Raw genomic sequence first — 27,393 nt, forward strand, 5'->3', positions numbered from 1 at the left:
TGGAGACAGAAACAAACATAAAAGAAACTTGCAACACACATGAAAGTTGCTGGTGAACACAGCAGGCCAGGCAACATCTATAGGAAGAGATACAGTCGACGTTTCGGGCCGAGACCTTTCGTCAGGACTACCTGAAAGAACTTGTTAAGAGAAACTTGTTCCGTGGATGTGGCTGAACCTTTCAATTTCAAGGAATTTCTGCAGCACTTCATGTTTTGTTAATAGTTTTTTTTTTTTAAAAATCCTTTCCTGTATTGTTCATTGCCTCTGCTCCAGATCAATTTAACAATTGTTGGGAATAGCTCAACTTAAAAAGTCAAAGACATTTTCCCAATAAATCAAAAACATGAATACTTGCCTTCTGTATTTACGCAGATTACCTCTCGGCAACAAAGGCTTTTTCAAGACCCATTGGTCACAGGATAATGAAGCAGGATCTGAAAGAGAAATCTATATGAAAATGGAGGTCACTGCAATTTGCAAAACCAAATTAAAGCTAGCAAGTTTTTTTGAGCTGCACTCAGAATGCTGTTAGGATCTTGAAATCAATAGCAAGAAAAGTTAAACATCAATATCCAAGTACATGCAATGCACTAAGGAGTAGAATGCATCGTGATATTTTCCTTGTTGATACAGTACAAAGATTGTGTATGCAATGAGGCATAATAACACATTTTCACACTCAAAATACTAGAGGAACTGAGCGGGACAGACAGCATCTATGGAAAGGAATAAAGAGTCAATGTTTCCACAAAAAGTCGACTGTTTATTCCTTTCCATAGATGCTTCCCGACTTGCTAAGTTCCTCCAGCATTTGGTGTACGTTACTCTGGACTTCCAGAATCTGCAGAAACCCCTGTGTGCATGTTATCACAGACATGTTCATTGAACCCCTCAAAAGAATAGTCCTTATTCCGTATATCTGCAAAACTAAAGGTATTCTTCTTTCTGCCACCCCAATGCACAATTTTTACACAACTCAAACCCTACCCCCTCCTCTGGAAAGCACCTGTTTTCCTATTTATCAGGACCTACTACCTACTCCTCAGTAAAGGCAAATATCCATAATGAAATTCACTACTGGCTCTACTACATCCAAGGCATCAAAGAATACAAAAGTTCAAATGATCAAAACCCCAAACCTAGCACTAAGTGTGTGGCCTACCAAGGTAAGATTCGCTTACCTTGCAGCAAAGATCCATGGTCTCCTGGTTTGGCAAAATGAACTAGTTGCAGCAGGCACCTCAAAGCACTAGGGAGACACTATTGCTACTGTAGCCCCTAGACTGTGGAACAGCATTCCCCTCCCTATCAGATCTGCCCCCTTCATTGACTCTTAAACCCAGGCTCAAAACTTACTTTTATTCACTGGCGTTTGAATCCCCTTGATGTGGCTGATTTTTGGCTTGTGCCTAGGCCCTTGTGTTGTTTCTTTTGTGCCTATAGGCTGTTTGCCTTGTTGGTTATGCCTGTGCTTCTTGTATTTTGCTCTGATCTGTACAGCACTTTGGTCAATGTGGGTTGTTTTCAAATGTGCTATATAAATAAATTTGACTTGACTATCACTTTAAAAAAAAACAATCCTCAGATCTTTTGATGAATCAATATTTGCTCACTCTCCTTGGTTATCATTGGCATTAGGTTCCAATTACTCTCAGCTAATACAATTCTGGTTTTAACTTCAAAAGGCAAGTCACATCATTCATATATTTGATACCCAGACTCTTGAGGCAGTTATTCTATTCCATCAGGACAGGGGAAACAATTCAAAGATATTCTCAAATTCTCCAACAAAAAAGTAACACTTTTAGACTTGCTCTCAAGACATGAGCCCAGACTGATCAAAGAAGAAAAGACTCTGGGAAAGCAAGATAAACCTCAAAACACTTCATCAGAACACCACCACCTAATATTACTCAATCACACACTTGGCATATATCAAATCCAGTCTAGGCCTTGGCAACTACTTCTGGACTGGAGTTGAAGCAGGTTATCCTTGACCCTGTGGAACGTTTGAGAGATAGCTATGAATAACCAACATGCATTTTTAAACACAATTTGAAAGCAAGTTTTTAAAACTCAACTATAACTTTATGGGATTGCACCCATACACCACTTTTATGGCACTGGATCACATATTTAGCTTAATAGCATCCATTTCTTGGCCAATTATAGGAAGCAAATATTTCAAAAATCATAAATTTAGTTTTCATTCAATTCTGAGTTCCATTTTTTACAAAAATTAACAGTAGAAGCAACTTTAATGTCAATAATTAATTTTGGTTAATCAGGCCCAATAAAAGAACTAGCATTGATTTATTTCTTACTCAATTTCCACACTTGTGATTCAATTTGTCCCTGCTTTTCATTAGGAAGAATGATTGTAGGAGGGTGCTTTGGGACAACCAACTAAATTGATATCAAACAATAAATCTCTGTCTTCACTGGGACATTTTAGTCTCCCACACCAGTACAAACACATTATAGCATACATTTATGATAAGGAAGAGCAAAGAAGAGAAGATCATATTTATTTCACAGCTGTAACACAATACCTAACACAAGACAGAGCTGTTATTTTGTCATTTTAAAATGCTTTAGGTGTGTTTTTTTTAAAAAATGGCATGACTTTCAGGGGAGAGGACTAAAAAAAAGAAATCAGAGCTGAGAACCTAGGGACCTAGTGTCACAGTCAAATGCCAGAGTTGTGGAAAAAATATACAAGAGGCAGAGATCATTGCGCACTTCCCCCCCTCCAACTTACATAATAATCTTCCATCACTTTGAAAAGAAAATTGACACACACTGGTGTGGGCAATTCACAAGAAACAAATACACAGTTTATCAACTTCATTTTGGTGAAATTTGTGAAAAAACCCTTCCATTTAGAATGGAAGTCAGCATAATCACATTACTACAATAGACAATCATAAAAAATAAACTGAATCTTCAAATAACCTGTTCTGTGGAAACTTAATACCTATACAAAAATTCTCAATTTCTAAATACTCTCATACAACTCCTGCTTATTTTGAGACCTTCCATTTGTTCATTGTTGGCAAAATCTCAGATGGACAAGAGGGCTTGCAGAAGTGAGACATACCAGCTAGTTGAGTGGGGTTGTAGCAACAACCTTGCACTCAATGTCAGTAAGACCAAACAGCTGACTTCAGAACACAAACCAGTCCTCAGAGGGATCAGAAACTGAGTGAGCAATTTCAAATTTCTGGGTGTCAAGATCTGAGGATCTAATCTGGTCCCAACATATCGATGCAGCAATGAAGGAGCCAAACACGGTGGCTAAGCTTCATCAAGAGTTTGAGGAGATTTGGTTTGTCACCTAAAACACTCGAAAACTTCTACAGATGTGCCATGGAGAGCATTCTAACAGGTTGCTTCAATGTATGGTATGGCATTGGGGGAAGGGACAGCAGAGGATCAGAAGCTACAAAAAGTTGTAAAATTAGTTAGCTCCATCTTGTGTCCTAGCCTCTGTAGTATCCAACACTGTTACTATCAGAAAGGATGTACAGAAGCCTGAAAGCACACAGGTCAGTGATTCAGGAACAGTTTCTTCCCCTCTGCCATCCGATTTCTGAATGGACATTGAACCCATGAACACTACCTCACTACTTTTTATTTTTGCTATTTTACACTGCTTATTTTAACTATTTCATACACACTTAAAGTAACTCAGTTTTTTTCTCTTCATTTATTTATCATGCAGTTCATTGCACTGCTATGATAAAGTTAGCAAATTTCACGACATATGCCAGTGATATTAAATTTGATTCTGATCTTCAAGGAGCAGTGCTTCAGAAAGGCTGCATCCATTATTAAGGACCCCCATACCCTGGACATGCCCTCTTCTCATAGTTACCATTAGGAAGGAAGTACAGCAGCCTGAAGGCACACAGTTAGTGATTCAGGAACAGTTTCTTCCCCTCTGCCATCTGATTCCTAAATTGACATTGAACCAATGAACATTATCTTACTTTTATTATTCCTCTTATTGAATTTCTGTTATTGATCTTACTGTAATTGATTTTCTTAATTTTTATATAATCATGTATTTCATTGTACTGCTGCCACTAAGTTAACAAATTTTATGCTGGTGATATTAAACCTGATTCTAATTTAGATTGTTGTGTCCCAGCTGTCTACATGATACACAAACCACCGCAGTAAAATATAACCACATAACAATTACAGCATGGAAACAGGCCATCTCGGCCCTTCTAGTCCGTGCCAAACTCTTACTCTCACCTAGTCCCACCGACCTGCACTCAGCCCATAACCCTCCATTCCTTTCCTGTCCATATAGCTATCCAATTTTACTTTAAATGACAAAACCTGCCTCAACCACTTCTGCTGGAAGCTCGTTCCACACAGCTACCACTCTGAGTAAAGAAGCTCCCCCTCATGTTACCCCTAACTTTTGCCCTTTAACTCTCAACTCATGTTCTCTTAGAAACATAGAAAATAGGTGCAGGAGTAGGCCATTCGGCCCTTCGAGCCTGCACCGCCATTTATTATGATCATGGCTGATCATCCAACTCAGAACCCCGCCCCACCCTTCCCTCCATACCCGCCGACCCCCGTAGCCACAAGGGCCATATCTAACTCCCTCTTAAATATAGCCAATGAACTGGCCTCAACTGTTTCCTGTGGCAGAGAATTCCACAGATTCACCACTGTCTGTGTGAAGAAGTTTTTCCTAATCTCGGTCCTAAAAGGCTTCCCCTTTATCTTCACACTGTGACCCCTCGTTCTGGACTTCCCCAACATTGGGAACAATCTTCCTGCATCTAGCCTGTCCAATTCCTTTAGGATTTTATATGTTTCAATAAGATCCCACCTCAATCTTCTAAATTCCAACGAGTATAAGCCTAGTTGATCCAGTCTTTCATCATGTGAAAGTCCTGCCATCCCAGGAATCAATCTGGTGAACCTTCTTTGTACTCCCTCTATGGCAAGGATGTCTTTCCTCAGATTAGGGGACCAAAACTGCACACAATACTCCAGGTGTGGTCTCACCAAGGCCTTGTACAACTGCAGTAGTACCTCCCTGCTCCTAAACTCGAATCCTCTTGCTATGAATGCCAGCATACCATTTGCCTTTTTCACCGCCTGCTGTACCTGCATGCCCACTTTCAATGACTGGTGTATAATGACACCCAGGTCTCATTGCACCTCCCCTTTTCCTAATCGGCCACCATTCAGATAATAATCTGTTTTCCTGTTTTTGCCACCAAAGTGGATAACCTCACATTTATCCACATTAAATTGCATCTGCCATGAATTTGCCCACTCACCTAACCTATCCAAGTCACCCTGCATCCTCTTAGCATCCTCCTCACAGCTAACACTGCCACCCAGCTTCCTGTCATCCGCAAACTTGGAAATGCTGCATTTAATTCCCTCACCTAAGTCATTAATATATATTGTAAACAACTGGAGTCCCAGTACTGAGCCTTGTGGTACCCCACTAGTCACTGCCTGCCATTCTGAAAAGGTCCCGTTTATTCCCACTCTTTGCTTCCTGTCTGCCAACCAATTCTCTATCCACATCAATACCTTACCCCCAATATCATGTGCTTTAAGTTTGCACACTAATCTCCTGTGTGGGACCTTGTCAAGCCTTTTGAAAATCCAAATATACTACATCCACTGGTTCTCTCCTATCCACTCTACTAGTTACATCCTCAAAAAATTCTATGAGATTCGTCAGACATGATTTTCTTTTCACAAAGCCATGCTGACTTTGTCCGATGATTTCACCGCTTTCCAAATGTGCTGTTATCACATCTTTGATAACTGACTCTAGCATTTTCCCCACCACAGATGTTAGGCTAATCGGTCTATAATCCCTGGTTTCTCTCTCCCTTTTTTAAAAAGTGGGGTTACATTAGCCACCCTCCAATCCTCAGGAACTAGTCCAGAATCTAAAGAGTTTTGAAAAATTATCACTAATGCATCCACTATTTCTTGGGCTACTTCCTTAAGCACTCTGGGATGCAGACCATCTGGCCCCGGGGATTTATCTGCCTTTAATCCCTTCAATTTACCTAACACCACTTCCCTACTAGCATGTATTTCCCTCAGTTCCTACATCTCACTGGACCCTCTGTCCCCTGCTATTTCCAGAAGATTATTTATGTCCTCCTTAGTGAAGACAGAACCAAAGTAGTTATTCAATTGGTCTGCCATGTCCTTGGTTCCCATAATCAATTCACCTGTTTCTGTCTGTAGGGGACCGACATTTGTCTTAACCAATCTTTTTCTTTACACATATCTATAAAAACTGACTGTAAAAGCTTTTATGTTCCCTGCCAGTTTTCTCTCATAATCTTTTTTTCCCCTTCCTAATTAAGCACTTTGTCCTCCTCTGCTAGACTCTGAATTTCTCCCAGTCCTCAGGTGAGCCACTTTTTCTGGCTAATTTGTATGCTTCTTCTTTGGAATTGATACTATCCCTAATTTCCCTTGTCAGCCACGGGTGCACTACCTTCCTTGATTTATTCTTTTGCCAAACTGGGATGAACAATTGTAGTTCATCCATGTGATCTTTAAATGCTTGCCATTGCATATCCACCGTCAACCCTTTAAGTGTCATTTGCCAGTCTACCTTAGCTAATTCACGTCTCATACCTTCAAAGTTACCCTTCTTTAAGTTCAGAACCTTTGTTTCTGAATTAACTATGTTGCTCTCCATCTTAATCAAGAATTCCACCATATTATGGTCACTCTTACCCAAGGGGCCTCTCACGACAAGATTGCTAATTAACCCTTCCTCATTGCTCAATACCCAGTCTAGAATAGCCTGCTCTCTAGTTGGTTCCTCGACATGTTGGTTCAAAAAACCATCCCACATACATTCCAAGAAATCCTCTTCCTCAGCACCCTTAGCAATTTGGTTCACCCAATCTATATGTGGATTGAAGTCACCCATTATAACTGCTGTTCTTTTATTGCACACATTTCTAATTTCCTGTTTAATACCATCCCCAACTTCACTACTACTGTTAGGTGGCCTGTACACAACTCCCACCAGCGTTTTCTACCCCTTAGTGTTATGCAGCTCTACCCATATTGATTCCACATCCTCCCGGCTAATGTCCTCCCTTTCTCTTGTTTGAATCTCCCCCACTCTCAATGGAAAAAGCCTATCCAGGTCAACTCTATCTATCCCCCTCATAATTTTAAATAACCTCTATCAAGTCCCCCCTCAACCTTTTACGCTCCAAAGAATGAAGACCCAACTTGTTCAAGTTTTCTCTGTAACTTAGGAGATGAAACCCAGGAAACATTCTAGTAACTCTCCTCTGTACTCTCTCAATTTTGTTGACATCTTTCCTATAATTCGGTGACCAGAACTATACAGAATACTCCAAATTTGGCCTTACCAATGCCTTGTAAAATTTCAACATTACATCCCAACTGCTATACTCAATGCTCTGATTTATAAAGGACAGCATACCAAAAGCTTTCTTCACCACCCTATCCACATGAGATTCCACCTTCAGGGAACTATGCACCATTATTCCTAGATCCCTCTGTTCTACTGCATTCTTCAATGCCCTACCATTTACCATGTATGTCCTATTTTGATTAGCCCTACCAAAATGTAGCACCTCACATTTATCAGCATCAAATTCCATCTGCCATCTTTCAGCCCACTCTTCTAACTGGCCTAAATCTCTCTGCAAGCTTTGAAAACCTACTTCATTATCCACAACTCCACCTATCTTAGTATCATCTGCATACTTACTAATCCAATTTACCACCCCATCATCCAGATCATCAATATATATGACAAACAACATTGGACCCAGTACAGATCCCTGAGGCACACCACTAGTCACCGGCCTCCGATCTGACAAACAGTTATCCACCATTACTCTCCGGCGTCTCCCATCCAGCCACTGCTGAATCCATTTTACTACTTCAATATTAATACCTAATGATTGAAACTTCCTAACTAACCTTCCGTGTGGAACCTTGTCAAAGGCCTTTCTGAAGTCCATATAGACAACATCCACCACTTTAGCCTCGTCAACTTTCCTAGTAACCTCTTCAAAAAATTCAGTAAGATTTGTCAAACATGACTTTCCATGCATAAATCCATGTTGACTGTTCCTAATCAGACCCTGTCTGTCCAGATAATTATATATACCATCTCTAAGAATAGTTTCCATCAATTTACCCACCACTGACGTCAAACTCACAGGCCGATAATTGCTAGCTTTACTCTTAGAACACCTTTTAAACAATGGAACAACATGAGCAATACGCCAATCCCCCAGCACCATCCCCGTTACTAATGACATTTGAAATATTTCTGTCAGAGCCCCTGCTATTTCCACACCAACTTCCCTCAAGGTCCTAGGGAATATCCTGTCAGGACCTGGAGACTTAGCCACTTAAAATATAGAAAGCAAGCTGTTGCCCATATAACAGGCTCACCCCTCCGTGCAGCTGATGAATACAAAGGAACAGAAGAGACCGATATAGTTTGGCACCAGTGGAGTTGCAAAAGTTGCCAGTGAGCGCTGAACTCAACATAGGACTACCTTAAGGACTTCAACTCTGGATTTTTTTTTGGGGGTTTACTCCTGAAGCTTGCCCCATGAGTGGGTATAACTGCAAGGCAGTGGTGGTTTGAGATCAGTTTTCCTTCTCCTTGATGAGCTGCCAACCATGGCTAATGAGCCTCACCTGCCCATTTGACTGATTTTAAGGTGGACTCTTCTCAGTAGAAACTGTATCACTGGGCTTAGCAGCTAAGCCCCACGTGAAGGCCAGGAGGCTATTTGAGATGCATGCCATTGGGAGCATTTAATAGGTAGTGGGATCTTATCTTCTCTACCACCCCCAGCTATGTTAAGGAACCTTGCTTATTTATGATCAAAATTAACATAACATTGTACTGATTTTCAGAATACAGCTGATGCATGTTATTTTGAAAGTACACCCTCTGGCATAACTTGTAGAGTACTTATTAGAAGGCTTTTTTTTAATGACCCTTCCTAAACCTCTTAGGGTGTGTAATTCTCTTACCAGGGTTCGTATACAAACTTGGTTTGTTTGCTAACTCTGCTAACAGCCATGTGACTCAGCAGTGACAAGGGCACCTTTCATAAATGATATATGTCTCGGGTCAGTACGATTTGGGGGTTCAAAAAAACAGGAAGGTTGTGATGTTCCAATTAAAGGAAGTTTGATTTGAGCCAATGCTGTGTAAATACTGCTCATAACAGTTACTGGTAGCCCAGAAATGACAGATCGTTCACCACCATAAAATTATAAAGACAATATATTTACCAAATTTTCAACTTTAACTGTTATTTTCATTTTTTTCTGCAAAAGGGCCATTACAGTTCAACCAGTCTAATGTGCACATAATGTTGGAGCTCATACTGGAGTAGTTGGGGGTGTATCTCTTTACTCACACACAGGGTATGTATGTATGAAAGCACCCACCAGATTCTGAACTCCCCTCGAAGACCATCTCAAATGAACTGGTTCTCTCAGGAGTATCGGCCCTTCCTCCTTAGAGCCATTCATCTGCACAAAGCACTTCTTGCAATGGGGACTCTTCTTCCAACAGCATTCTGTGGCATTCCCATTCTGCACCAGACTACTGTCCTTCAGAAACCTCTTCCCCAGAGCTCTCTAGAACCTTCTCTCACATCCCACAATCCTGATTGGCTGTCACACATTCCTAAATTAGACAACAAGCGGAGCCAAAACTTTCTTTCCAGCACTGCACACTGCTTTTACAGAAAACTGCTAATATAAACTACCTCTCAGCTTAGCAGTAGAAACCTTAACCAGGGCAATACAGATGAAATACATATTACAAGTATTTTATCTACAAGTTGGAATTAGCACCACTGAATTTTATCAATTAGTAACCTGAATTTGAATTTCAAAATTAGCAGGTGATATGTAAGCAATGAGGACAGTTTGCAGATGATACCACCATAGTGGGTCATATCTAAATAATTAAGACTCAGAGTACAGGAAGCAGATCTTAGTGACATGGTGTCATGACAACAGCTTTTCCTTCAATGTGAGCAAAGGAAGACAGCTGGTTATTTACTTCAGAAATGGGGATGGTGCAGATGCTTCTATCTTTATCAACAGTACTGAGGTTGAGAACTTCAATTTCTTAGGAGTGAACATCACCAACAGTTTGTACTCATCCAACCATATAACTGCCATGGCCAGGAAAGCTCACTACTGCCTCTACTACTTCAAGAGGGTGACACCTCCTTATTAACCAAATTTTTTAAATCTCTGCAGAAAGCATCTTATCTGGTTGCATCATGACTAGGTATAGCAATTACTATGACTACAAGAAACTACAGAGTTGTGTTGAGCTGTGTCATGGAAACCAGCCTCTGCTCTACAAGTACTCATTACTTCTCACTGCCTCAGTAAAGCAGTCAGTATAATCAAAGGCCCTACCCATTGCAGACAATGCATCTTCTCCCCTACTTCATTGAGCTGAAGATAAAAGCTTAAAGCACAAAACAGCAGGCTCAAGGACAAGTTGTACTCCGCTGTTATACAACTATTGAATGGTTCCCTAGTACAAGATGTAAAGTTGAACTCATTCTTCCTCCTTATGATCTTGTTTAGCTATACTTTCCCTGCAGCTATTAAACTTTATTCTGCATTCTGTTACCATTTTACCTCAGTGCACTGTCATGATTTGATATGTATGAACTGAACACAAGTCTTCACTATGCCTCAGTACATGTGACAATAAACCAATTCTAGTACTATGTAAGATGTGCAGAAGTGAAGCAGATCAAAATAACATTAGAGATCAGATAAAGTGCTTGGACTTTAATGAAAAAGCAAAACTGACACATCATTATTGACACTTTTTCAGTCAATTCATTATTTGCTATTTTAAAGCAGATTCATAACAAACTGAGATTTATTGGATTAACGATCTAAACCTTCGTATTAGCAGCACAATAGCAAAACTACCTTCACTGTCATATATACTTTCATTGTATTTTGTGCAATCACTTTGTTAAAGAAGAAAGCAAGGATGGGAGTGCGAGAAAGGGAGAAGGGTTATGGTGTAATTATCTTACCATAAAGCTTCTTCTTGCTTGATCCATGTTGCTTTTTCCTGGGTTCCCTTTTATTTGCCATTTTCCAAAACATTTTTGAGCATTCTTCACAGGTAACTGTTTCTCTGTAATCTTCTCCAGAGCTAATGGAGATGGATTCATCATCATGCAAGGCTTCAGAAGTTTTTCCTTCATCATCAGGTGTGGGTCTTGAATTTGTGTGGAGAATTTGTGGCATTAAAGCAGAGAAGCCAGTTTCAGTGTTTGACTCTGCTTTATCCAAAAATGTGTCAAGTTTTACATTGTGAGTTTTAGCAGAGATTTTTGCAGTTTCAGTTGTGGTACTGTAGATTCCAGCAATAGCCACATTACTGCTGCTGTCTTTCAGCATCACATGGTCAGAATGAATGGAAGGCTCTGTTTTATGGCTGTCTTTAGAAGGAAGTTTTTTGCTTATTTGGGGGAAATTCTGCAATGCTACAAATTTGCCCCAATCTTTATGTGTAGTAATGGAAGCACAGTATTTCTCCTTCAGTGTGACATTTTCAGCTACTTTCTCTTGGCTGCTAAGCAGAGACTTATACCTGTAACAAAAATAAATCACAACATAAATATACAAAGAAATCAAACTTTTAAACAAAAAAGCAGCATTGTGAATCACTTCTGAACTGCTTCCAATGCTGGTATATTCTTTCTTAAAGGGAACTAAAACAGTCCAATAGTGATGTGGCCTCACCACAATGTACAAATGCAATATTTAACTATTTTTTTAAACTCTGAGTTCTCTAACAATGTACCCTTTGCTTTCTAAAGCCCTTATCAGATGTAGAAAGTAATTATTTTATGGATAAGAAAATATAAGTCCCAAGTTTTGCAATTTTTCTGTTTAGACAAAATCCTGTCTTCAGATCTTTCCTACCAGTATATGACCAGTTTCCTATGTTAAACCGAAATTTGACCATTTTCACCTGCGGACTCAACCTATCTGTACCCTATTGCAGTGTTCAAATATCCTCAAGCAGCGTGCCCTCCCACCTTTCATATTATCAGCAAATTTAGACACATCATTAATAAAATAATTGAATTCCTAGGACTAATCCTTAGGGCACATAGCTGGTTACTTAAGTCTGTATGCTCTATTTTTTGCTTTAATATTTTCTTTGACCACCTTTCTTGTTGAATTCTTCTTTCTGATTGGGATATAAAGCATAAAGAAACTTGCAAGAGTCACCAAAACCAACATTTACTTTGTAATTAAAAAAATGCTCCCTGGGAAATTAAGTCATATTGTAAATGAGAAAGCAATGGCAGGCCTGCGATAATTACACTGCACCATTATTTACAGATGAACACGACAGCCAAGCAAATAGGAAATCAACAACCAATTCTGCAAACTGAAATACGCTGTGAATGTAGTCAAAGGAATAAAATAATTAACGTCTAAAGGAAAATATTTTTTGAACTCATCCAAATGAGACTGGAGTTTGGAGGTGGCAGAAGATTATTGCCTTCTATTTTTATACCGGTGAAGTTCTCTTTTGAAACGAAAGTCGTGATGCTTCGTTTTGTCCTGCTTCCAGTATACTAAGTTGATTTTCACTCTGACTGCAGGACGATTTGAGTGCAGCACCGGTATGTTTTATGGCACCGTGTTCAGATGAATGTTCCTAAAGCTCTGCTACCACTTAAACATAAAAAAAAGGAAAAAATCAGACAAGCCTTGAGTTCAATATTTCTGATCCATTCGTCTATCCGGAGACAATGCCAAGGGTGGAGCATTATAACACAGCTCATTTTTAATGCTTACTGCTTGCACTGACGTATTACAATAAAACATCCAAAGATAACTCAAATTTCTCGTCACATAACCAGTAGGAACGCGGCTCAGGTCACCTACGTTCACACCGCCCTGGAAATTACACGGTACGTTGCATCAAACAATGAACGGTACGCCTAAATTTTAAAATTCTTACAGTTCTTGAAAGGCGTTCTCAAACTCCGGCTGGCTCTGCTGCAAACGGCCAACGGCAGCGCCATGCCGCTTCTGCATCGTCCTTCGGATTTCGGCCGCCGGCCGTTCGGACAGCTCATCGCGCACCGCGCCGAGCCCGAGCCATTCTCCATGGCCGGCCGGACGCCCGCCCGGACTCGCTTCAAACTCGCGCGCCGGGCTCACCGATTGGACTAAACCGCTGTCCATCACACGCCCTTCTTCCGGCGAGGGACGTCGCTGAAAGAGGCAGCTTGAGATATTTATTTATTTATTTATTAAATCGCTCATCTTTGTCGCTGGGCGGCGATGGTTAATCAGCCTGAAAATGTCCGTGGGCCACCTTTCATTTTCCAGCTCACCCGAAACCCTGTACCTCTCCTCATCCGCTCGGTCTCTCTAGGGCGTCCCGGGCCTACACTGGCTCCTCGTAGAGCAAGACTTTCATTTTAAAGTGGGCCTCGCCCCTTCGTATACACACTGCTTTAGAACCATGGAAATCTAAAGATAAATCAGCGCTCCAATAGTGGCCTTTTGCCCATCCTTGATTTTTTGATTGTCCACTGTTCATTGAATTAATCCACAACGCCAAGGAGCACCACAGTAGCATAGCTTGGAGTTCAGAGATCATTTCCAATGTCATCTTCAAGGAGTCTACAGCTTCCCTAGGACAGCAGTCCCCAACCACTGGGCCGCAAAGCATGTGCTACCAGGCCACAACGAAACAATATGATTTGGCGATACCCATTCCCTGTCACGCCCATTGTTGAACTTGAACGCATGCAAGGTCATTATGCACGTATCATCCATATCACTGCGGGAAGGAGATCAACTCCTCGAGCTTGCAATAACGGCGGACTGAAAAGTATGTTTGACATAACATCTCTGCCAGCATTCTGGATCAAAGTGAAGGCTAAATATCCTGAGATAGCCATGAAAGCACTGAAACGTTGCTTCCATTTCCGACATATCTCTGCAATGAATGCAATGAAAACTAAATTGCGGAATAGACAGGACATAAGGAACCCCCTTCGAGTATCACTGTCTCCCATCGCCTTCGATGGCACCGTCTTGTTGCAGGGAAACAAGCCCAGGGCTCCCACTGATTCAGCAATATTGGTGTGTTGCAATGATTTTATATGTTCATACAGGGAAAATATGTGCTGTGTGTTTAATATCCAAACGTTACTTAAAATGTTATGATGCTATTGACTTATAAGTGACTTATATAACCATATAACAATTACAGCACGGAAACAGGCCATCTCGGCCCTTCTAGTCCATGCCGAACGCTTCCTCTCACCTAGTCCCACCGACCTGCACTCAGCCCATAACTCTCCATTCCTTTCCTGTCCATATACCTATCCAATTTTTCTTTAAATGGTAATATCGAACCTGCCTCTACCACTCTACTGGAAGTTCGTTCAACACTTACCCTGTCCTCCCCTGATAATTGACCTATCACTATATTCATACGAGGAAAATATGCGCTGTGTGTTTAATATTAAATTTGTTAGATAAACCCTTTTAGAAATGTAATTGAGTGTATTAGCCACTTATCACCTATATTCTGGTCGTGATTAACACCCCCCCCTGAACAGAATCACCAAAAACGATTTGTAGAAAAAAATCGGCACGTACACGCATGCGCACACGGGTGCCCGTGCAAGGCTTCATGGTCATGGTAGTCTTTCTCGGGGTAAACACAACGTATTTGACTGCTACTCTTGTCCGTTGGCAACCCTACCCCCCCCCCGGGTCGGCCGGTCCACAAGAATATTGTCAATAATAAACCAGTCCGCGGTGCAGAAAAGGTTGGGGACCCCTGCCCTAGGAGAATCTTTAAAGTCTTCCTCCTTGGCCATTTTTTCCCACAACTGTCCTAGTATCTTATCAGCATAGCATTTCTTCCGCTGACAATCAATAACAAGGATGTGTGCTTAGCCCACTACTCAACTCTCTACACTCAGTACTGCGCCTGCTATAAATTTGCCAGTGACACTGCTGCTTTGACGGAATCTCAGATAGTGATGTGGAGGTGTGCAGGAATGAGGTAGATCAGCTGGTTGAGTGGTGTCGCAACAACAACCTTGCACAGCAAGATGAAGGAATTTGATTATGGAGGTCGGGAGGGAAAGTCGGAAGAACACACTCCAGTCATTGAATATACAACAATTCAGTATGATACAGGGCCTTCAGCCCATAATGTTGCGTCGATCTAACTTACTCTGAGATCAATCCAACCCTTCCTTCCCACATGGCCCTCCAGTTTTCTTTCATCCTAAGAGTCAGTCCATTAAATGCCCAAAATGTATCTGCCTCTACCACTACCCCTGGCAGTGGAACAGCTGAAAGTTCTTGGGCATCAACAGCTCAGAAGATCTATCCTGGGCCCAACATATTGATACAATGATGAAGAAGACACAGCAGCAGCTATAGTTCATTAAGAGTCTGAGGACATTTGGTTTGTCACCAAAATACTCGAGGAAATTTTGACACATGTACCAAGGAGAACCTTCTGACTGGTTGCAACTTCACTTGATATGGAGGGTCTAATGCACAGGATTGTAAGAGGCTGCAATATGTTGTAGACTCAGATATCTCCATCATGAGCACAAGCCTCCTTACCACTGAGGATACCTTCAAAAGGCAGTGCCTCAAGAAGATGACATCCACTATGAAGGGCACTCACCGTCTGGAACATGCCATCTTCTGATTATATCATTAGGGAGGAGGAACAGGAAGCTGAAGATGCACACTCAATGTTTTAGGAACAGCTTCTCCTCTGCATCAAAGTTCTAAACTGTCTACGTTCTACTTGGTCTTGTTTTAAAATTCAATCCTTTTGGATAAATTTAAGAATCTTATTGGAACAAATTACTGCAACTCAACTTCCACATAACCCTGTATTATTTTTATTAGGTGATATTGAAGGGATAAAACCGAAACTTAAATTGAATAAATATCAGAAAGAATTTATAAAAATTGCATTGGCAGTAGCTAAGAAGACTATAGCAGTTACTTGGAAATCTGATTCGTATTTAAGTATGGATCGTTGGAATAATGAAATGGCTAGTTCTATTCCACTCGAAAAAATTACTTATAATTTAAGAGATAAATATGTAACATTTTTGAATATTTGGCGCCCTTATTTACAAAAGATAGGATGGCATATTTAAGTGCTCTGATAAAGATTTTGGCCACTTGGGGAAAGTAACGAATAATTATACCAAATTTATTTTGAATCCCATGGAGCATGTGGAAACTTTCCAATACCCAGGCGGTTCTTTTCTTTTTTTCCTTTTTTTTTCTTTTTCTTTCTTTTTAGGTAGGATTATATTTGGGGGGGGAGGGTCAAGGGGAGGGGGGAGGGTAGATTCTATTTTTTCATGTATTTTTTTGAAAATTCAATAAAAATTATATTACAAAAAAAAGTTCTAAACTACATAAATACCATCTCACTACTCTTCTTTTGCTTGATATATCTATCAATTTATTATAACTGGAAGTAATTTTAAGTCTTGCACTGTACTACTGCCACAAAACAATACATTTCACATGTTAATGATAATAAATCCAATTTTGAATTGTTTATCATAAACAATCCTTGGGCTATTTTGGGTACTAAAAGTAGAATGTAAACACAGGATGGCAACTAATTAGCCTATACCCACATTTGTTATATTCCTTTATTTCCTTCAATCATTTGAATGCCTGTCCTTACTGGTTTGTTTCAATCACTGACTTTAGCAGTGCCTTGCAAAGCTTTGGAACACATGAACTCTGGTTTCCGGGCAACCATCGCCTGCTACAATTCACCTAATGCTGAAACATAACCCTCTCCTCTGGAGTTTCTGGGTAATAAAGATACCTACATCAATAAACTCCTGTTTATTGACTGTAGCTCTGCTTTCAGTACCATAATTCCAAATAATTGCTAATTCCAGACAACCAGAAACTATCTGTTTTTTTAATCAGGGAATGAGGAGCAAGTTAACTATAATTACTGGAGTGGTTAACTACTGAAATCACCACCATAAGAACAGCCCATAAATTTGAGAAAAGAGAGTAATGTATGAGACTCTAACTGTAAATTTCCCAGCATTCCAACAGATCATGTGACTATTTGGTCATGAGGGAGAATTTGGTCACTCACAAAACTCATATTTCTCAATTTTGTGCAGTAAGTATATTAGTAGATGACACCAGATTCATTTGCTCCAGGTGATTCTGATCAGTTGATTCACAGTTTCGTCAGCTCATCTGGCATTCTCAAATCATTAATCATCAAACACAATATGAAAATGCTCCAACTAGCAATCTGAAATTATTAAATAAAGTATAAGATAATTCTTTAACGTCTGATAAGAGGAAAGAAGTTAATTAGGCCGTAATCTTTTTCAGACTTCCCGTAAGTTGATGAAATGTCAAAGCTGCATTTATTGAAACATATTACAAGCAGAGTGCACTAAGTTATTGTGCACACTCCTTTTTTGTTAAATCAAGTATCTAGAACAATAGATTTTCCTCTTTTTAAATTAATGAATTAAAAACTCCTATTACTTTAATTTTTTGTAGTAAAGTAGAAAAGTGCAGATGATGGAAATCTGAAATTAAAATTAAATGCTGGGTATATTCAGCAGGTCAGACAGCATCACAACTGAACTGTGAACTGGTGGACGGCTCTGGCAAAGAGCCTGGAAATCTTAACCCTGTTTCTCTCCACATATAAGATATCTGATTTGCTGAATACCCCTGTAGTTATATATTTACCGTGTGTATGTGTGTGTGTGTGTGTGTGTGTGTGTGTGTGTGTGTGTGTTATCATATATGGAACCAATCTGTATACCTGCTACATAAATTAGACAAATTACTTCTTATCCTGCAGTTTTTGAGGATTTATAAATAAAATCTAAAATCAAACTATTTTAATTGAAATACATTTACAGTCTGAATCTAGATAGATAGATACTTTATTGGTCCCAAAGGAAATTAGTGTCACGGTAGCATTACAGGTGCACAGATATAAATATTAAAAGAGAAGCAGACGGAATAAGAAAAAGGTACCGGAAACAGTCTTACAGGAGGGGGTTATCTGAATTATGACACAGGGCTGTGGGCACATAATTTTCTGTAAAGTTTGTAAGTTATTGAGAATATTTTTGATTGGTTCCTGCAAGTTGTTTGAATAAATATATTGTTCTCTGCATACATTATAGCAATATAAACAAATCTTCATTTCCTTTCAAGTCAGTCTAAGAGGGAGCAATAAGCAGTAAACATTGAAAGCGGCTGTTAGAGGCATTTGAATAGTAATTGTCTAAGGCACAGTATGCATTTTGGAATTTAGAAGGGCATGTATAAAGGGTGATAGAATAATCAGAGAACTTTGATATAAATATAACTAGGCAGACTATATTAGTAGTAATAATGTGGAAAATAAGTGCTTGAAATTTTTATAAGCTGGTTTGTTAAGATTCAGGGAACACAATATTTTAAATCTATTATTGTGCAATTAAGAAGTGTTTATTAATAATTATCTTGTAAAGGGACCTGAAGGAAAGAGCATCCTTAAAATGTCAAAATTTTATGTTAAATTTTAAAGCAGTGGACAGTTCTTCAACCAAAAACCATGGTTTCAATATAAACAAAGGAAACCAAAAGTATGAAGTACAGTACCAGGCATGGAAGCTATCTTAAAGAGCAAGACAGGGGCAGGCCATTGTTATCATTGAAAGAAGTAATATATTAATTGCAATAAATGTGTATTCCCCTTAAGGTGCAAACTTAACAGGATATTGTAATCAATCATAGATTATAGGAGAATTAAAATATGATATTAAATGTTAGGAAAAGTTAATTTTGCCAGAAAAAAGCTGTAAGATTGAGAATTAGGTGTATCTATTTTAGAGTGAGATTAGTTTATCTTCAAAAGTCTCTTCACTTCAGTATGGTTTGTGAGTTAGTCAGCATGCCATTTTGCGTGCAAGATTATGTTTGACAAATTTTTTGGAGCTTTCTGAAGAGGTATCTAAAAGGATAGATGAAGGTAGGACAGTGGATGTTGTTTATATGGACTTTATGACCTTTCACAAGATCCTGTGTGGCATGCTAATCCGGAAGGTTATGTTGTACGAAATTCAGAAGAAGGTAGCGAGATGGATTCAGAATTGGCTCGTTGATAGGAAGCAGATGCTAGTGGGGTGGTCCAGGGATCAGTGATGAGACTCTGTTGTTCATTATGCAAGTAAATGATTTAGATTTGAATGTTCAGCGCATGGTTAGCAAGTTTGCTAATGTAGTCAAACAGGTTACATTGACTTGTAAAGAGATCTTGATCAGCTAGGACAGGGGTTCCCAATCTGTCTAATGGTAAGGGTCCATGGCATAAAAAGATTGGGAAACCCTGAGCCAGAGAGATAGCATGAAGAATGGCAAATGGATTTCAACTTAAGTGTGAGCTGACACACCTTGAACATTCAAACCTGGGTAGGACTTGTAGAGGGCACTGACAAGTGTTGTGGAGCAGAGGGACTTGAGAGTACAAGAGCACAGTTGTGCAAATAGACAGGATGGTGAAGAAAGCATTTAGGAAGCTGGAATTAATCAGTCAGGACATCAAATTTAGGAGTACAAACATCAAGTATAGTTATGTAGGTCATTGGTGAGGCAGCACGTAAGAGTAACACTCACAACACGCTGGAGGAATTCAGCAGGTCAGGCAGCATCCGTGGAAACGATCAGTCAATGATCAGTCAACAGGACCCGGCCGGAAACGTTGACTGATCGTTTCCACGGATGCTGCCCGACCTATTGAGTTCCTCCAGCATGTTGTGAGTGTTGCTTTGACCCCCAGCATCTGCAGATTATTTTGTGAGCACATAAGAGTATTGTGTACAGATCTGGTCACCCAGTTTCAAGAAAGATGTTATCAAACTGGAGAGAGTGTAGCAGGGATTTATAAGGATGCTGTCTGGACTAGATAATCTAAGTTACAAGGAAATGTTGGTCATGCTGAATCTTTATTCCTTGGGGCACAGTAAAATGAGGGATGATCTCAGTAATTCATAAAATTGTGATGATTATGAATAAGGTGGATGCTCATAGTATTTTAGTGGCTTGGCTGTCTCATTTTTTCCACAACAATTTATCACCCCTTTGAACTTGGAGCTCTCTATTCACTATGAACCAGCACAAAATCTGCAAAAAAGGGTAGTACTTGCAACAAGGGTAATGCTGTTACCGTTTGGAGAACTGATACATATGTACCGGAAGGCAAATACCAACTTTCTGACACCTCATATCTCCTTCAGGACCATAAGTCTACTGATGAATATCAGATCCTCGCTGCCAAGTTCTATTTTGCTCTTTTTTTTTACAGTCTCTCTTTGACTTTTCCTTTTCTTGATTTATCCACCTTGAAGGATAAGTGAGTCATCGATATCCATATACTTCAGTCCCACAACTACACCCTTCTACTCTGCATCCTGAAATGACTTCACTCCATTCTTGCATTTGTTTTGTTGTATCTGTTCTGATGAAAACATCTGCAACACCTTACTTGCTACAGATCTTCATTTATCCACAACTGATGTTTTTCCTTCATTATGTCCTGCAGGGTTCTGAACTATGCCTTCTCAATTTCCAACTTGTGGTCTCATCCACTCTGTTTAATCCTTGTTCTCACACTTGCATTCAATCAAATATCCAATGTAATTCCCAATAATGTTAATGTAATGCCACACCTGATGTGCATTGCCCTCCTCTTTTGGCATTCAAAAGGAGATACTTCCTCCTCAAAAATCTGCTTCATACTCTCCTTCTCTTGGCACTTTTTTAATCAGCATCTGCCCCTTTATAAGTTTTCCCAATGAAGTAATTAAAGAGGTGTACTTATTCCCCCAAATTTAAATAATTGCATTGGATGCTCATGATGTAGAATTCTCTACATTGAAATAAAAGAAAACACAGTTATTGACTGCTGTTTACACGAGTTCATAAAGGTGATACTGAGCTCCCAGAATATGTGATCTGTGGCAAGTAAATTGTTGCAGTTTAAATCCCATTCCTCCCTCTGTCTTTAGTCTTTTACACCTTCACAAAATGTTATGGAATCAATGCACATAGAGGCATCAGGAATTACCATTGAATGCAACAGTTCAGACTGTTACTTTCCTTCCAGTAGAACCTGAAATCTAACACTTTTTATTCTCAAAGTCGGTAGACCCAGTTTTTGTATTTTTTCATTTCCTGTCTGTTTTCGATTGTTCACATGTATTTACATCACCCCCTGGGCAGGCAGATTACCAACAATTAACCAGCTGCCATTGATCTCCCTCGGCCAGCACCCCCAACTAACTCATCACGCACTCTCCTTTGATTACCACTACGACAAACATTGGCGTTGTTCTCTCCACCTCTTTTCCCGTCCCGGAGGGTTTTCACCGTTATGCCTTTTGCAGCAACAGCCCAGAAGCTCCCGACGATTTACTACAGTATCTTTCACGAGTAGAAGTACAGTGGTTTTCACAGCAAACTCGGTGCCACGAATAACAACCTGGGGCTAAAACCGTGCTGACAAGTCACAAGTCATAAGGACGGCAATCAGATGGGTCGCCGATTCACTGAAGTCGATTGTTACGGCTGTTGCTAGGCAGGCGCGTTCTGCGCCGTGACGGAGGCGGTGTGATGCGCGGTGGCTGTTGGGTTGGAGTCGGTTTAAAGTGGGTTTGAGGGGGACTGACTGGAGGCGCTTCGCTTTGGATCGGTCGGATTGGGCCTAGGCCATTCCCCGTATTGGAGGAGCTTCCACATCGCAAAGTGAGTGCGGGAAGAGTTCGGCGAGCGGCCGAGGAAGCGCCATGAGTTCCAACTTCGTGAAGCGCACTCAGGACTCGCTGGGGAAAGTGATCAAGAAGCCACCGCTGACCGAGAAGCTGCTCAGCAAGCCGCCTTTCCGTTACCTGCACGACATCTTCACTGAGGTGAGTGGGGCTGTGTCGGGGAAGAAGGCAGGTGAGTGGCCTCCGAGTCGGCAATGCCTTCTACACCCACCCTCCACACCTAGCCACTCTGGTTGCTATAGGGATACAGAGTGACGCTACTGGGCCATGTTTGGTAGGGCCTCTTGCGGCCAACGCCACTTTAAACCCGGTGCCAGTGTCTGAACTTGAGGAACCATTAGCATCTCGTTACTGGGGGGGTTACAGTGAACGAAACTAAACGCCGATGGCGTGACACTCACTCCTGGACACTGGGGAGCGTAGGAAAGTAAGAGGCAACCCAAGGATGCGAGATTTTGCAGATGTTGGCAAAATTAGGCCATTCGATCTATTGACTGCTTCGCCATTCTATCATAACAGATTTATTCTCCCTCTCGATCCAATTCTCTTGCCTTCTCCCTGTAATATTTTGATTGCCTGACTAATAATGAAATTATCACCTTTTGCTTTAAATATATACAATGACTTGGCCTTCACAGCCGTCTGTGGCAATGAATTCCACAGATTCACCACCCTCTGGCTAAAGAATTTTTTTCTCTTCTCTGTTCTAAATTGATGCCCCTCGATTCTGAGGTTGTGCCCTCTGATCCCCACTATGGAAAACATCCTCACCACATCCACTCTATCTAGGCCTTTCAATATTAGATAGGTTTCAATGAGATCTCCCTCATTCTTCTAAACTCCAGTAAGTATAGGTCCAGCGTATAGGCATCAAGCGCATCTCATACGTTAACCCTTTCATTCTGGAATAATTCTCGTGAGTCTCCTCTGTACCCTGTCCAATGCCAGCACAATATAATGGGCCCAAAAACTGCTCAGAATAGACCAAGTGCCTTATAAAACTCCAGCATTACATCTGCTTTTATATTCTAGTCCTCTCGAAATGAGTGCTAACATTGCCTTTGCCTTCCTTACCACTGACTCAACCTGCAAACTAACCTTTAGGAAATCCTACATGAGGACTCCCAAGACTCTTTGCACCACTGATTTTTGAATTTTCTCCCCATTCAGAAAATGGTCTGCAGTTTTGTTTCATCTACCAATGTGCATCAGACACTTCCCTACACTTTTTTCCATTCGCCACTTCTTTGCCCAATCTCCTAATCGGTCAAGGACCTTCTGCAGATTTTCTGCTTCCTCAACACTACCTGCCCCTCCACCTGTCTTTGTATTGTCCTCAAGCTTGGCCCAGTGCTCTCAATTGTGTCCTCCAAATCATTATCATTTAATGTGAAAAGAAGCAGTCTCTACATTGACCCCTATGGAACACCACTAATCAGCAGCAGCCAAACTGAATGGGTCCCCCGTATTCCCACTTTTTGCTTCCTGCTAGTCAGAGCAACACGCATATTTAATTGACTTTATTTCTTGTATCCTTCGCATACATGAGAAGTAAAAACCTTTACGTTATGTCTCCATCTAAATGTGTAGTGATAGTAATTTATAATAAATAGAACAGTATGTAATATAGAGTACACTCATATCAGCATGAGTTCATCAGTCTGATGAGCTGATGGAAGAAGCTGCCCCAGAGCCTGTTGGTCCTGGCTTTTATGCTGCGGTACAGTTTCCTGGATGGTAGCAGATGGAATAGATTGCGGTTGGGGTGACTCGGGTCCCCGATGATCCCTTACAGGGTTGAATTAAGCTAGTGCGAGGCCTGTAGCATATGTTATAAAGGGGCCCTAAATTTAAAAAATGCACATAAGAATTAAAACATATTATTTACTTGCATAGTAAAGTAATTCAATTTTTTCATTTGCTATACAGCCAGATAATACAACAAATGCCTGACACTTCAGTAATAGTGTTACTTACGTGTAGGTATCAATTTCAAATGTCAAAAGTAACAAAACTACAATTTAAAACTTACATTTTCCAGATTTAGCATGAGTAAATTTGTTGATGATACTGGAAATGTCTATTTCATGCAGAAGTTCATGTTCAATGCTCATTAGAGTGAGATTGTTCAATCTGTTTTGATCCATGGTGCTCCTTAGTTCATTTTTAATCCTTTTCAGTTTTGAAAATGAGTGTTCTCCACTATAGTTGGTAACCATGAGTGACAAACACATGCGCAAGGCATTTTCTACATTTGGAAAACATGACTCCAAAGAATTGTCAGTCATCAAACGGTACAACTGTAACTCTACAAGGTCTTGTTTGGCACCAGTATGAGAAGCAAGATCAGTTTTCAACAATTCAATAAACTGCACAAATTCTTCATCAAGACTTTCTTCCAGATCTTCCGGATATGATTTAATAAGATTTAATGACCTCTTTACGATCTCTGCAGGTGTAAACGACTGTAACTGATGAAGGAATCCAAAAACACCATTCACCTTTAGATAAACTTTCTGCCTTTTTGACAGGGCAGAAAGCAAGCTGTCAATAATGGCAAGAAATGTTCAGCTTTTAAACTTCTGAGAAGGCGTTTGAGATTAACAAGTGGATCAAGAGTGCTGGAACCACTGAAATCATCATATGTGAGATTTTGCTTGTGTTTTCTTCGAGTTTGCTGTTGATAATCTTCACAGTCAGATCCTTGGCTTTTTGCTCAATGTCTGGAAAAAGTAGACCACATAGCTTGAATATATCCATGCAAGGATTCATAGAGTGCACAAGCTGTGTTCAAGTCTTGGCCAGAAGATTGCAAAGAAGCACTGGTTATTTGAAAATGCTGTAATACTTGATCCCACAATATGACCATTATTCCTGTTTCCAACTTCATCATGATTGAAAGTAGTCCACGAGCCTGTTGTCGACACTCTGCCTTCTGATCATTGTTACTTGAAATGTCATCTAAGACTTGTTCTGTTGCAGAAAAGCTGTGTAAAAGTGCTTTTGTTGCATCTGCACGAGCTGACCACCTGGTATCTGACATTCTTTTCACTATGGGCAAATGAGCACCACCATCAGATAATGCAGCAGAAAGCAGATCCCACCGATAAGTAGAAGCAGAAAAAAATGTGTACAGGTGTTCCCCCGCTTTTCGAGCGTTCGCTTTACGAAAACTCACTGTTACGAAAGGCCTAAATTAGTTACCTGTTTTCGCTAACAGAAGGTGTTTTCACTGTTACGAAGAAAAGCAGCGTGCGATAAAAGGCAGCATGCGCCCCGAGCAGCCGCTCTCCCCCAGATTCGGAATGGCATTCTAGCTGGCATTGCTTAAACACGTGCCTGTGAGCAGCCGTTTGCAAGATGAGTTCTAAGGTATCGGAAAAACGTAAAAGAGCTCATAAGGGTGTTACATTTAGCGTAAAACTAGACATAATTAAGCGTTTCGATCGTGGTGAACGAAGTAAGAACAAAGTGAGTTTGGCTTGTGGAAGTTGATGGAGATGATGTTGAAGAGATTTTGGCAACCCATGACCAAGAACTGATTGACAAAGAGCTGATGCAATTGGAAGAGGAAAGGATAACAATCGAAACTGAATGAGTAATGAAGTACGACTTTAATTTTGAAAGGGTACGTTGGTTTAGAGCATATTTGCAAGATGGTTTGAGTCCTTACAAAGAACTGTATGATCTAAAAATGCGCTTGGCTAAGCAGTCAAGCAAGCCTTCCACATCAGCCACAGCAGATGACGAACCTCAACCTTCAACATCGAGGCAGACAGAGATAGGAGAAGATGACCTGCCTGCCCTGATCGATGATGAGATAACACCCCAGTGTTTCACCACTCCAGCCCCCACGCCGCAGACAGATACTGATTCCAGGAGAATGCAGCGGTAGCCAGGAGGCACACAGCACATCTTTAAGAAAAAAGCCAAAATAAACAAGCTAATTAATTAGGTGCCGCCTGGCATGTAATTGTCAGCCCAGATCAGAGCCGATTGCCGATTGCATCGTCTCTGATCTGGGCCGACATTTACATGCCGGGCGGCGCCTAATTAATTAGCATGTTTATTTCGACTTTTTTCTTAAAGATGTGCTGTGTGCCTCCTGGCTACCGCTGTAGCCCTGCATGCTTCACGGTTCGGTATCAGTCGGCGGCCTGGAGGGTAGGGGCCACTGCACCACCCCAACCTCTGACAACTGAGCCTAACACACCATCATCAGTGTGCTCGCTGTCTTCCCGATTCCCGTAAGTGATACTACACTCTACATACATTATTTCTACTTTATATAGGCTGTGTATTTTACGTGTTATTTGCTATGGTTTGGCAGCTTCATAGCTTAAAGGTTACTAGAGAGTGTGTTTTTGCCAACAGCGCTTGCGTGAGATTTTCGCTACGGAGAACAGTTCAAGCAATGATTGTGGAAAAGTATTTCTACTTTATATAGGCTATGTATTTATCATATCATTCCTGCTTTTACTATATGTTACTGTTATTTTAGGTTTTGTGTGTTATTTGGCATGATTTGGTAGGTTATTTTTGGGTCTGCGAACGCTCACAAGGTTTTCCCATATAAATAAATGGTAATTACTTCTTCGCTTTACAACATTCCGGCTTACGAACCATTTCATAGGAACGCTCTACCTTCAGATGGCGGGGGAAACCTTTACAGGCTTTCTACAAATTGAAAGAAAATTAATGCTTCTTAACAACATTCAGCAGCACATTTTCCAACCAAATTTAGTGAATGTGCCAAACATGGAATGTAATCCGCAAACTCATTCAGCTCTTTAATTCATGCTTGTAAGCCTCTATACTTGCCGCTCATGTTGCTGGCATTGTCATAACTTTGACCATGGCAGTCTTTTGTATCAATGTCATTTTCCTTTTAAAAAGTCAAGTAAACTTCGAGCAAGTTGTTCAGCACTATGACCTTCCATATCCAAAAACTTCACAAATCTTTCAACTAGTCTAGACGGCAAAGCATAGCGCACAGGCAAAGTCAGCGGCGTAACTGCGCACGCTGCAGTGGCTTGGGAGCATGGGAGATAGCACAGAGGTCACCACAACACAGCAAGGAGCCAACACACACCTGCACACGCATACCATGCAGCATGCAGCTCTCTCGACATGAAAATAACAGCTTTGCCAGATCGTCGTGAGAACACGGTGTGTACTGCTGTTGTGCAGTGTGTTGAAACTCTGACTAAACACCAGGTTAAACCAGAGCCAATGATGTCAGAGTCACAGCAAAATTGACCGTTTACTGTTCACTCTTCCACGTTGACATCGTATGGTGAAAACTGTTCATAAAATAATACAAAACATATTCAGTGTCTGTTTCATTCTCTGCACCACATTTGCATTGTGAATACTTGTAAGTAACCTCATCAACCGACACTACTTTTAACAGAATCTGCTTCAGAATTTACTAAAACACGTCTATGAACTTGCGGCATTGCTTCTA

The 27,393-nt window shown here is 40.6% G+C and overlaps 2 protein-coding genes across 2 annotated transcripts in view; one reads left to right on the top strand and one right to left on the bottom strand.

The window, feature by feature from the left end:
• Nucleotides 1-13,293, bottom strand: part of si:ch211-227n13.3 (uncharacterized) — a 35,841-nt gene extending 22,548 nt beyond the window's left edge. The window contains exons 1-3 of the mRNA XM_063052558.1: nt 13,067-13,293; nt 11,115-11,677; nt 359-437 (exon numbers count right to left, since the gene is read on the bottom strand). Coding sequence (XP_062908628.1) covers nt 359-437; nt 11,115-11,677; nt 13,067-13,293 — 869 coding nt within the window. The remainder of the gene's footprint in view (nt 1-358; nt 438-11,114; nt 11,678-13,066) is intronic.
• Nucleotides 13,294-21,503: 8,210 nt separating this feature from the next.
• traf3ip1 (TNF receptor-associated factor 3 interacting protein 1) overlaps nt 21,504-27,393 on the top strand; it is a 151,190-nt gene continuing 145,300 nt past the window's right edge. The window contains exon 1 of the mRNA XM_063051778.1: nt 21,504-22,067. Coding sequence (XP_062907848.1) covers nt 21,945-22,067 — 123 coding nt within the window. The 5' untranslated portion in view covers nt 21,504-21,944. The remainder of the gene's footprint in view (nt 22,068-27,393) is intronic.

This window comes from Mobula hypostoma, chromosome 6 (assembly GCF_963921235.1).
Source record: "Mobula hypostoma chromosome 6, sMobHyp1.1, whole genome shotgun sequence".
Classification (NCBI taxonomy): Eukaryota; Metazoa; Chordata; class Chondrichthyes; order Myliobatiformes; family Myliobatidae; genus Mobula; species Mobula hypostoma.